General features: G+C 44.6%; 1 protein-coding gene across 5 annotated transcripts in view; it reads right to left on the bottom strand.

Annotated features, from left to right (window-relative positions):
- The window catches only part of Cpne4 (copine 4), a 475,704-nt gene that overhangs the window by 134,852 nt on the left and 327,807 nt on the right, over positions 1-13,045 (bottom strand). For all 5 annotated transcript variants that reach the window (NM_001109003.1, XM_039081885.2, XM_039081886.2 and 2 more), the window contains 1 exon segment: positions 330-401. In NM_001109003.1, the coding sequence (NP_001102473.1) occupies positions 330-401 (72 nt within the window).

Here is a 13,045-nt window from a genome sequence, read left to right as displayed (position 1 = left end):
ATTCCATATTCTGTGTTCAAAAAAGTTAACTTTTTTCTCTTTCACACTCTATCTTGTGATTGCAGAAACTCTGAATAGAATTGAGTGAGTGACCTCCTGTTCAAACCTACTTTCCTTCCCATTTTCTTTAAGGGTAGAAAGATCAAAATGGTTTTACCAAGAAAGAAAGAGATGGAAGGGAGGAAAAAAAAAAGACAGAGAAGCCCTGGGGAGTTCGGTTAGTTCCCAGTAGACAGAGGAGACACTGCCCTCTTGTCTTTTTTTTTATTGTTTTTGGGTTGATGAGAGCATGGTGTCTGACACCTGTTGCCGCTATGGGGCCAGCTTACCGTGATGGAGGACTTCCCCGCTGTGTTCCCATGCTTTAGCAAGGACTTGGAAAGCTTTCTCTGAGAGACAATCTGTAGAAGGAAACAGAAAGAAGATGCTACAGATGGGATTATAGGCCGAATTTGAAACATTCCCCTCCACAAAATGCCTCACTGACGACAACTCCAGCTGAAATCATCTATGTCCACTTATGAGGTCCAGCTTGTTCCTGGGCCTGTCTGAATACAAATTAGCCTCTACTCCCTCCTTCCGTGAGTCCTGGAAGGAAGGGGATTTAGATAACTCATTTGGGAGGCAGTGTGATTGTTGCTGAGATGTTCCCGTCAGAACAGGGAGAGCAGTGTGGACCGTGAACATCAAGATAACAGGACAAAACTTTGGAATCATCTGAAATTAGCGCCAAATCATTGCGAAGTAGAGGCCGGGAGGAGGATGTGTAAATATGTGACTTCTGGGCCTGTAACCTCTGGGGCTCTATTTTCAATATATACATCAGGGAGCTGTCTGTCTCATCAGGAAACCAATGCTCAGACAAGCCCATGGGAGTAACTGGGGTGCTCTTCATGACCCGGTATCTGTCCATGCATGCAGGGACAGCTACATAATCACATTGGCTGTTATTCTTAGAAGAACCCACTCGGCCTCTGACTGCTGCCACCTTTTTGTCTACTGTGAAAGGCAAGCTTAAAGTGTCATGGCGGGGATGGCTACATAAGCCACATCCAAAGGAAAAAGGAGTTAAGAGAATGGAGTTGGTGCTGTGCCTGTTCTTAGGGGAAACAACATCATACTCTTTGATGGGCAGCCTCTGTCTAACATGGTTCCCAGTGATGCTAGCTTGCTGGTGTGGCGCTATTGTGTGAGCCCCTTCCTTGAGTGGGGCACAGCGACAGCTTGGAATCATCAGCACACCTGAGGAGTGGAGAGAGAACATATGGTTGGGAACACCCACTTCTCGTGTTATTTTGGGGAACATAATTAACAGAATTGTAAGGTAGCCTGCTACAAAGCCTCATGCAGAAAGGGGCTGATGGTTCCTTTCAACAGTTGAGCTCTTGGGCCTGGGAGGAAATCTATCCCTAAGCTGAGCCCAGGGACAGCAACACCCTACCCATGTCTTTGACAGGCCCTTATCTAGAAGACCTATAAAAGCCGCACCCAGATTCTAGAAACAAGGAATAGATAATAAACAGCTAATAGATAGATAATAAATGCTTGAATTTGTAAAGTTATTACATTTTCATGTAACTTTTTTTTTTATTAATCACAGAAAGGTAGGAAAGTAAGGCAGGGAGACAACCCATTCTCTGAAATTCTCATACTGTGTGTTTTCTGTCTCTCTACTAGAGTAGTGAAAACACAAGAGTTTTTCTAGTCAGAGTGAAGAAGCCAGGCCAAGCAGAGTAACAGATTCATCAGGAACATGTCCTCATGTTACTCATTGGGCTGTGGTCTGAAGAGCAGAGAGTACTTCCAACATAAAAACCACCCAGTGGTCACACCGATGATGCTGGTCACATCAATCATAGCAACAATGACAGCTCCACAAAGCCTCCCACTTACAGAGAGCACCAACATGTCAGATGCCTTGACTGTAGATATTCAGCTTCTCCCTACTGCACCCAAGACTTTGGGCCAGACATCAAGAATAGGCACAAGCAAAACTAGGGTAGGGAGCACCAGAAGAAACAGCCATTATCTGGGAGCAGCAAGCGGGCCAGCATCTGATGGAAGACACTTCCCACTTTCCAAGTTAATCTGCTATCCAGAGGCATTTCTTTCTATCATCCTTGTGCTTCACCCACATTGATTACCTACCCAGGTTCCAGTTGATCCCAACAAACCTTCAAGGACTCTACTAGCCACTCACAGCTGTAGGTGGATTGTCCTCACAGGCCGGGTCTTACAAGATCTACATTTCCATGCCTCAAGCAAATGTAAGGGAAGTCAACACAGGAGGAGCTAAGTTGGACCATAGTGTATTGTCTTGAATCTTATGAGTGTGGGTACACATGTTCTCATGTGTGCAGTTGCATGTGTCCCTGGATGCACGAGCACATGGAGGTCAGAGGGCAATCTTAGCTGATAGTTTTTGAGACAAGGTCTCTCACAGATCCAGTACACACCAGTCTAGTTAGGCTGGCTGGCCAGTGAGTTCTAGAGTTCGGTCTACCTCCCCCTTCCCAAGATTACAAGTATACACATCTACTCTTATGCTTTTATTTATTTCCTTAACTTGGGCACTGGAAATAAAAAAAAACTCAGATCCTCATCCTTTGAGAGGTCCCATCACCCCAGCACCCTTTGTGGTTTCCCTTCTTATTAGACACACCAACATTGCAGTTCAGGATGTGAAGAGCCAGTTACTGTGTGTCATCTCCTGCCTTCTGAGTGCTAGGAAGTGGGCATTTGGGGTCCAAGCGGCTAACCAAACAGGCAATAGCACCCCACCTTATAGTATCTAGGTCTCCCACCTAGCTTCCAAGAATGAGTAATAATTAAGGTTTCAAAGCTTCCATGGTTATATTGATAGACATGCAATGGGCTGTCATTGTTGTTGCCATTCTTGGGGCTCTTGGGCAAAACCAGCATGAGTGCCCTGCTGGGGTGTGGAGAAGTCTGTTCACTACAAATTCCATTTATCACACCTGTTCTGTTGCTTTGCGCCAGGCTGAAGGAGACCTTAGGTCATGCCTTGGAATGAGAAAGTCATATCGACAAGGACCCACCCTGGCTGCAGCTGACATTTGAGGCCCACAAATAATTAGGTTTGCTTGGCATCAAGGCTAAAGGGGGTGCACCTGTCACAATTCCTTGAATTTGATTCCTTTTACCCTGGGGCAGGGTCATAGCTTGCAGACCTTCGAGTACAGCAAACGGGTGATGTATAGAGAGAGCAAGCGGAAGCCAAAGCCCTCCTGGGTTAGTAAGGTTGGAGCAGAGAGACATTTGCACCACTAGGAATCTGTTCTGCATCCAGCCTTGGGTCAAGGGAGGGCAGACTCCTCTAGCGAGGATAAGAACGGTGTCCAACGGCACACATCTCCATGTTCAGTAAAGCCCAATGGTAACCCAATAGTCCCCATTTTTAGTCAAACCTAGAGTTTCATTTAAACAAATAGGACCGAAGCCAGGAAAACAAACATTTAAGTCAGTGTTGTAGCAAGTGTGTAATCAGTTGTATTTCAAAAATAGTCATTTGGAGACCAGGCATGCATTTGTCATGAGGCTGCTTTTGGAGAAAATATTCTCAGAATTCTTTTTATAATCGGCTTTGAAATTGGTGCGGTAGCAAATATTTATTGAATATCTTCTATGTGTCAAACATTGGCTCATACGCTACAAGAGTGGAGAGAAATCCGTTAAAATATATTTATCACATTTATTTTGGTTTGGTTTTTTGAGACAGAGTTTCTTTCTGTAGCCCTGGCTGTTTTGAAACTTACTCAGTAAAGCAGGATAGCCTCAAATTCAGAGTTCCACTTGCCTCTGCCTCCCAAGTGCTGTGTGTTACCACTACCTGGCTACATTTTTAATATTTTTAATTTAAGTAAAAACTACATCACTTTCCCTGGTCTTTTTCTCTCCTCTAGCTCCTCCCAGCAACTGTCCCTTGAACCCCTCATATGTTGTCCACTCAAGCTGATAGCCTCATTTTCTTTGGCTATTGTCATATTATTGAAATTTATGTGTGTATTTATATATTTATATATGTATGTGTTTGCACAACTATGTATAGAAACAATCTACTGAGTCCGTTTTCACTTTCTTTGTGTACATGGAATCAAGGCTGACCACTCTACATAGGACAACCAATGAGGGGGCTCATCCCTGGAAGAGACTAATTCTAATTCTCCCAGCAGCCAACAGTGTAGAATTTAGAGGGAAGGGAGGGGGAGTGGCACATTGGGCTGAAAGATGAGGACTGGTTTTCTTTTTAATTTTTTATTTTTTTATCTTGGAGCCATGTCAGTGAGTGGGATTGTTGGAATGTATGGTTGGAACAAGTTTGGAGATCCATGGTGCTAAAGATGGAGAATGTGTAAAGGAGGTGATCAAAATAGGGTCCTACATGTGCCTAAAGGAAGAAACAGTTCTGTGGTCCGGGCATAGTCTTAAGGAAGCCATAGTTCCTGGAGGGACAGAAGTGACCTGATGACTTGTTAAGGAGTGTTGGAGAGGCTGATGTGCTCAGTACAGGAGCATTCAGGCCTTCCTGCCAGGCCTGCACTGTGTAGATTGGGTGGGGCTCACATGCAAGTGAGTAGGCCATTGTCCAGTGGGCAAGAAGAAAGGGGGATTACCAGGAGGAGAGGGAGCTACTGGAGCTCAAGCAAACTGAAAGGAAGTGGTGAGTGTGAAGGTAATGGAGTCTGTTGGCATGACCAAACATGCTAGTAGGACGTTGCTGTAAAATATTGGCTATATGTTTGTTTATATCCTAACAAACCTGGATAAAAGGGAATTCAGACCATTGCCCACACACAAGGAGAAAATTTAAGATCATGGAGGATGTTAACATCAAAAATTCCCTTTGGTGGTCATTTACTGAAGCCAGGCCATAGAATAAAATGTTTTGGGCTCAAAGTCTGAGAGAGTCCCAATTTAGATAAATTTTGTAACAGGCACTGCAGAGGTGACGGCCGATTGGGTTTAAACCAACTTTACCCATCTCCCAGCCTCAGCAGAGACCCCAAGGCCTATGACACAGTGTCCCATGTGTCAAACAGTGTCCCTGGGGTCAAATAGTGGGGGGTAGGGAAATCCTGGAAAGGACTTCTCCAAATTCAAAGACTTCTGAGAACCAAGGCTTGCTCTACAGTTAGTAGCATTCGAAACCTCGTGTGGCTATAGAAAGATGGACTAGCTCTGCCAGAGGACCGCCTGAAAGGTCTGGGCAGCTTCTCTGTCTCCTGCATGAAGCTGTCAGGATGCTCTGTCTTTGTTTGTTTGTTTGTTTTGTAGATGTGGTCCTAGAAATTGTAGTAGCAAACGCATGAGAAGGTGAGAAGCTCCAGAAAGAAACAACAGTGCCCAGGGTTGGAGACAGAGCTCAGTTGGCAAAATGCTTCCTGCACAAACATGAGGACCTGAGTCTGGGTGCTAATACCCAGGTACTGAAAACTGCTCAGCCGCACAGGGCAGAAATCCCAGTGCTGGGGAGGCAGGGGAAGGTGGATCCCAGAGCAGACCAGCCAGCTAGTCTAGAGGAACCAGTGAGTTCTGGGTTTAATGAAGGACATTGTCCCTGAAATAAGATAGAAAATAATGAAAGAAGACACCCAACTTAGATCTCTCTCTCTCTCTCTCTCTCTCTCTCTCTCTCTCTCTCTCTCTCTCTCACACACACACACACACACACACACACACACACACAGAGAGAGAGAGAGAGAGAGAGAGAGAGAGAGAGAGAGAGAGAGAGATTGATTCGCTCTGCTTAGGACACATCTCCATTCCACTCTTGCTGACAGTCTTCACTCCTCACATGGCTTGCCCAGTTCATAGGGCTGATGATACTAATCTGTCTGTTTTTTCCTCCTAGTACCTGGCCCACTCCTCTTCCTTCAGAAACAGATTCATAGTTTCCCAAGTAAAGGTCAACCAACTGTTTCTACAGCCACCCACTGAGCAGGACTCCACCAACTCTTGACTCTCCCTTACCCCTTTGTCCCTCTTCAGCAGGCAGTAGCTAGATCTGAATTGGCACCCCTATACCCAAAGATGTTAGGCTGGAACCCTGCGCATTTCCTGCACAAGCTGGTAAACCCCATCTGTGCTCCTTCCCCCAACCCCACAGGGAAAAAAAAACAAACTACCCTATCCACTTGGAGAAAACTTTGAGCTAACATCCCATCACTCCTCATTTCCGTGCTTCTGGCAACCCACCCATGAGTGCTGACCCAGGGGCTCAGTTTTTGACCATGTATAGACACAATCCCATTTCCTAGCTGGCCCATCTTCACTCCTTTCCTAAGCTCTATAAACCACCTTTGCTTTAGCCTGGATGTGGGACTTCACTGACCTCCACCTGTGAGATCAGTGAGCTGACGTCTAATAAACTTGCCTTTATCTACTTTTAATCTGGTCTAATCTGGCCTATATCTGAGTCACCAAGGGAGAGAAACTGCCTGTCGCTCACACTCACTGTCCACACAGAAAACAGGAAGTGGGAAGAACTACACTTTTAGGAGCAGCCTTCAACCAAGGATGGGTGGACTATATAAACACCCCATCTCCTTTTCTTTGAACTAGAAAGTACGAACACAGTCAGACAGATAACTTCAGTGCATTGTTTGTGGCTTGTTCTTTCTTCCACTGTTCTCCACCCTTTATTCCACTCCCTCAACCCTCGAACACTAGACAGGAGAGAAAGAAGGATAGAGAGGAGAGAGACAGACAGAGAAAGAGAGGGAGAGAGAGAGAAGAGAGAGAGATAGATAGATAGATAGATAGAGAGAGAGAGAGAGAGAGAGAGAGAGAGAGAGAGAGAGAGAGAGATCAGAAACCGGGCAACACTATCATTGGAATGTTTCTTGTCATTTAGGGGCATCGAGTTCCTTGGGACAAATTTGATCTATGCTGTCAGGACATCTAGTTTATTTTTCTCCTTATTTCCTCTTTGTGCACGACCACTAACCAACCAAGACCATCAAGGACCACCAACAACCAAAGAATAACCCATCCCACCTCTGGGGACCCTAGCATGTATATACCCAGTGAAGAGTCCCCAGAATTCCAAGTGTCATACAATCACAGAAAAACTATCTGCAGCTGACAAGATCATGCCCCTGCTAGAGCACGAGGGAAGTCATAGTCAGCTGCTGTGGACACTCTGAAGCACCCACACACCCCACACCTAGGATTAAAACAAAGCACATTCTTACATTATTTCTGTGGTTTTTTTAAAGAAACCAAAATTCTAAAATTCTCACTACAGTGCATAATGTGATCAGATTTTAAAGATGTACTTAAAGGGACTTTTAAACTAAGTTGTCCTGGTGGAGCTTCACCAAGGAGGGAAACTTGTAGGAAGGAGTTAAGAGAGGCACAACCTGCCTCCCCATCTTTGGTTTGGGGGATTAAAGCTAAGGCTTGTACCCCTGAGTTAGATCATTCTACCCCAATTTTACCTTTTCTCTTGAGACAGGCTCTCAGTAAGTGGCCCAGGCTGTCCTTGAACTCACTCTGTAGCTCAGGCAGCCTTTGGACTGGAGAGTCTCTTGCCTCAGTCTCTTGAGTGGCTAGAATTTGAGGCAGGTACCATGAGGTGACACTAGAGAAACACAATTCTGAATCTGTCTTGAGCATGCAGGAGAGAGGGTGGCAGTGTGCCTGTGTACTTAGACAAACTAAGTATAGTCTTCAGCCTTTAAGTCAGTGGCTCTCAACATGTGGGTCATGACCCCTTTAGGGGTTGAAGGACCTTTACACAGGGATCAAAATAAGACCATCTGCATATCAGATATTTAAATTACAATTCACAACAGTAGCAAAATTACAGTTATGAAGCAACAAAAGTAGTTTTATGGTCAGGGGTCACCACAGCAGGAGGAACTGTATTAAAGAGCTGCAGTATTAGGAAGGCTGAAAACCAATGCTTTAAGTGGACCATCCTGGGGAAGACGATTCAGAAGGATAGAATAGGTAGTGGTACCAATGGGTGATCCATTGGTTTGGGCTTCCTGCCTTAAGCATTCTATTAAGTAGGATTCTAATTACTTCAGTGTAATTACAGGCTTTTACCCTTTCCTTGACTTCATTAGCGAGAGCTGGAGTGATGGAGAAAGATTTAAGGTTTAAATCCCTCTGAGCACTAATTACTCACCTTTGCTTTGTTACTATGTATGGCCCCATTACCATCACAAATGACTCAGTTTAGTGACTAGTCGGAAGCCACTGGTCCCTCATCCCAGCCCTGCCTGTCACACCATAGGCAATCAGGGAAAGAAGAAAGGGTTGTTCTCTTAGCTCAATGTCCAGTCCAGAACATTCTAACAGGAGAAGGGCATGCAACAGCTGTCCAACCACTGCCTTTGGCAGGTTGTGGCTTGTCCATGCCAAGACTGGCAATCCAGCATCAGCAGTCCAAAGAGACAGAATCCATAGACTTTGCATTTTTTAAATGAAAGAAGTGAAGCCAGCTTTGAGGTAGACTAAGTGTCTTTATTGTTACCAGTTAAAGGTCACATACTAGTTAAGAGTGGTAATAAATACAACTTAAAGAGCTCTGACCATGCGGCAGCTGACCTGTGGGTACTGAAGTTCTCCTGGCAGCCATTGAGCACTACTGTATGCTCACATGCAGATGAGAACTGAAGCTTGGAGCGCCTGTGGTTTGCTAAGGCTGACCATGGAGCCAAGAACTACAGACTTGAAGCTTAAAGTAAGAACAATTACTCTTATGGGGTTCTAGAGGGCAGAAGTCTGAAACCAAAGGGTTGGCAGGCCTATGCTTCCTCAGAGGATCTGGGGCCATTCTGGATCTTGTCCCTTCAGCAGGGTGGCTGCTCTGTTCCTCTGCTTTTCCACTGGGAGCTGATTCCCTCTCCTTTTTCTTTAGATGGCTCTCTCCTCTTCTGAGTCTTTCTCACAAAGGCCCTTGTTAATGGATGGGAGGCACCTGGCTCACCCAGGGTCTCTTCATCTTGAGACCGTTCACTTCAAGCTATAAAGGCTTTTGCTAATTGGAGTTATGCTCATAGGATGTGCGCACAGGTTTTGAAGGCTATCTTTTAGCCCATGACAGAAAGCTAACTTACTCAGACTTTCACAGCCAGTAAGGGAATCTGGGATCTGAATCCAGACAATCCACATTCATTAGAATGTTATACCTTCCAGATGTGACAGCGGCATGATTACATGGTGTCACTACACCATGTACATCAAACATTGCACAGAAGGCTCTGGATACCAGCTCAGGTATGGGGCCATAAGGAGCTTCATCAGCTGTATTTCAGTTTCCTGATCTGTGAGTTTGTGATTATATTATCTATCACTTGTATTTCTCAAGTGCCTAATGACCATCTACAAGATTCCAGAACCAAGCAACGGGTGCTTCCAAAATGCTATTTCTGTTTTGCCTTCTGTCCCATCCAGTCAGTCCCCACTTAGAGAAAATTACAGTCATCTCTTGGCTCAGACTGGGAACTGGAGGTAGAAGAGGGGAATGTCTGAGGCATTGAAGACACCTCAATCAATTGAAGGTGGATTAGGTCTCATGATCAGATGACAGGTGGGGTGGGGAGTGAGAGGTGAAGGAAGATTTCCAGGTTTCACTTCTCCAGCATCTGGGAGGACAGAGGTACCATTCACTTCATGGTCCCCTCTAGAGGAAGGAAGGGTGATGGAAGAGGCCCTGGAGAGAGCAAGGGAGACAGTGAGCTTGGATTGGAGATGTTGAATCTGAGATGTCTGTGAGCTATCCTTGGAGTTAGTATCTGTATTGTTGGATATGTGTCCTGGCCTGGGAATCTCCATTGCATAAATAATGAATGGAAAAGAAGGGACAGACAGGGATTATAAGAAAGGGAAACCGGCAGGGTTAAGAGTGAGCCAGCCATCTAGGCTGAGCGCTCAGCAGCACACTGCACTTTACTGCCGACCCTTGGGCAAATCCACTAGTGAGGAACTAACTAGTGGTCCATTGGGGTGACTGGAGAATGGCATTCAGCCTTCTGGGTTCTCCCTGCTCATCTGTGGCTGGGGAAGGGTCTGTGTGGGGGGAATGGGCATTTAATTCATGGCAGGGTCTGACTTCTCATTCATGTGGTGATAAAAGCTTCCAAGCGAGACTCATTCAGAAATAAGATTTTGGAGCTATTACTGAGGCTGTAGTGGGGGGACCTTTATGCATCCAGTAGGGATGTGTGTAAGTTGGTGCAAAGTTTCCGGGTGGATCACCAGCAATTAGTGTCAATGACTTTAAAATCTGTGCCCAAACATTCCTGTTAAGTTGTTCTAGAAGAAAAGCAGTATCTGTGGGGCTGAGAGGTCCATAGAATATGACACTCATCCAAATGACGTCAATAATGACAGACTTGATGTCTATAAAATACAACATGCTCCATCAAGTTTTCCGAATAATTTAAAATATATTAAGCAAAGGCATGCACGTTCAAAAGTCAAGCCACAAGGCTAGAGACACATCTCAGATGGAAGAGAGCATATCTAGCCAGCAGAGAACCCGGGGCTTAATCCTTAGCCCTAAAACGTCAGGGTCATCCTCAGAATAGAGAGTTCAAGGCCAGCCAGAGACACATGAGTCCACCATCACATCAAAACAGAACAACAACAATGTGAAACAAGACAGCGATAAAAATGAAACAAGACAGCAGTTAAAAGCGTGCATAAGCTACCAAGTGTTTATTTAGAATAAGAGCTGTGTGCGCATGCATCATGGAAGAAAAAAAGAAAACCTGTAATGTATACCAAAGTACTCAAAGTACTTGATAAGTTTCTCTCAGTAGTAAAGTGAATGTGAACTTCTGAGCTGGTGATACCTTACATGCAGTACAACAATGAAGGAAGAAGAAGAAAAGAAGAAGAAGAAGAAGAAGAAGAAGAAGAAGAAGAAGAAGAAGAAGAAGAAGAAGAAGAAGAAGAAGAAGAAGAAGAAGAAGAAGAAGAAGAAGAAGAAGAAGAGGAAGAAGAAGAAGAAGAAGAAGAGGAGGAAGAAGAAGAAGAAGAAGAAGAAGAAGAAGAAGAAGAAGAAGAAGAAGAAGAAGAAGAAGAAGAAGAAGAAGAAGAAGAAGAAGAAGAAGAAGAGGAAGAAGAAGAAGAAGAAGAAGAAGAAGAAGAAGAAGAAGAAGAAGAAGAAGAAGAAGAAGAAAGAAGAAGGAGGAGGAGAGGAGGAAGGAGGAGGAGGAAGAAGAAGGAAGAAGGAGAAGAAGAAGAAGAAGAGGAGGAGGAGGAGGAGGAGGAGGAAGAAGAAGAAGAAGAAGAAGAAGAAGAAGAAGAAGAAGAAGAAGAAGAAGAAGAAGAAACCCCAAACAAAACGAAACAACAAACAACAACAACCCCCCCCCAAAAAAAACCAATAAAGCCATTTGCCACAAAACATGCAGTTGAGGGATGGACTGTTCTCCTTGACTTAAATAGATGTTGTAGGGAAGATCTTGGGTGTTCGCAGAAAGAGCCTGGGGGTCATCCCTTGCAAACCTTACACAGAGCTGAAGAAGAGGCATGGCACTGGGGAACAGATCACTCAGAAACTGTCATAGTCCACTGTCCCATAAACATCTCTAGAACTTGAACTAAAAGTCCTGCCAAGGAGAGTAATGGTTGTGTGCTAGATGCAGGACTGCTCTGCGGTTGAGACATGGATCTGCTCTAAGAGCCAGAAAGCTGGGGCTGAAGTTATGGTCCCTGAATTGCAAAGCATGTAGACACAAGCTAGTTCCTCCAAAGTCCACATGTATAGCGTACGTTGAGGGGTAATGGTGCCTCCCAAGGGCTTATGAGGATTAAAGGGAGCAATTGTGCACATATTTCAGCATGGAGACCAGAAACAGTGTCAGCTGTCCATGTTTACTGTTAGCATTTAGTTAATTTATTATTTAATAAGAAATGAATAAATATATGGGCAAAGAGATCCATGAGCTGAACAGGGCCAACATTCTCCAAGTTGCCTAAGTCCTCTGGTCCAGGAGTATTCCTTTTTTTTTTTTTTTCGGAGCTGGGGACCGAACCCAGGGCCTTGCGCTTGCTAGGCAAGCGCTCTACCACTGAGCTAAATCCGCAACCCCTAGGAGTATTCCTGATGAAGATTCACAAATGGAGTCCCAGAGAGCTTCCTAAACCAGGAAAAAGGCACTTTTCAGACTCAAGAGTCAATTTACCAACGTGTGGAGTAAAGCGTCTCATGCCAGACCTCTGTGACTAGTTTCTCAGTGGCAGTATTCATGGTTTAAATTTACAAAGGGTTGGGCTGGAGAGATGGCTCAGCAGCTAAGACAACTTGTTGCTCCTCAGTGGACTGGGGTTCGATTCCCAGCACCCATATGGAGACTCACAACTGAAACTCCAGTTCCAGGGGATCCAATGGGTATGCACATGATGGAGAAAGAACGCCATGCCCATAAATAAATAAATAAATAAATAAATAAATAAATAAATAAATAAATAAATAAATAAATAAATAAATCTAAAATTATTTACAGGGGTTGTAGAAATATTGCATTCCATTTGGTGAGGGATGTGATGGAATGGTGGGCCCATGTTGAAATCAGCCCATCTTAGCTTTGACTTGGAGCTACACTTTCAGTTTGATCTTGGGTGAAGGAGTTGAGCTTCTATAGCTGACTCTTTACCAATAAGAGACAACGGTGCTCTCATTTAACACAATACTTCATGATAGAATAAGGCTTCATGAAAATTGGTCTCTATTTCCTCCTCCTCCTCCTCCTCCCCCTCCTCCTCCTCCTCCTCCTCTTCCTCCTCCTCCTCCTCCTTCTCCTTAACACTTAGAGGAAGCCAGTGGGAAGATCTGAGGATTTTTTAAAAGTGTTTTAATATTTTCCTTATTAAGGATGTGAAACAAGAGGCCAGATGTAGTATAGCTTAGGACTATGAGAGGAGCAGCTTGGAATTCTATGAATCCAAATGTCTGATGTAACTTTTTGCTGTGCCAGTTTGCAGGCTTCTATTCTTGCCCAAGTGTTGGTGGTGGTGGTGCTGATGCTGCCAATGGTGGTGGTGGTGGTGGTGGTGGTGGTGG

Source organism: Rattus norvegicus, chromosome 8 (assembly GCF_036323735.1).
Source record: "Rattus norvegicus strain BN/NHsdMcwi chromosome 8, GRCr8, whole genome shotgun sequence".
NCBI lineage: Eukaryota > Metazoa > Chordata > Mammalia > Rodentia > Muridae > Rattus > Rattus norvegicus.
Note: the sequence above shows the minus strand (reverse complement) of the source record. Positions and strands in the feature narration are given on the sequence as shown.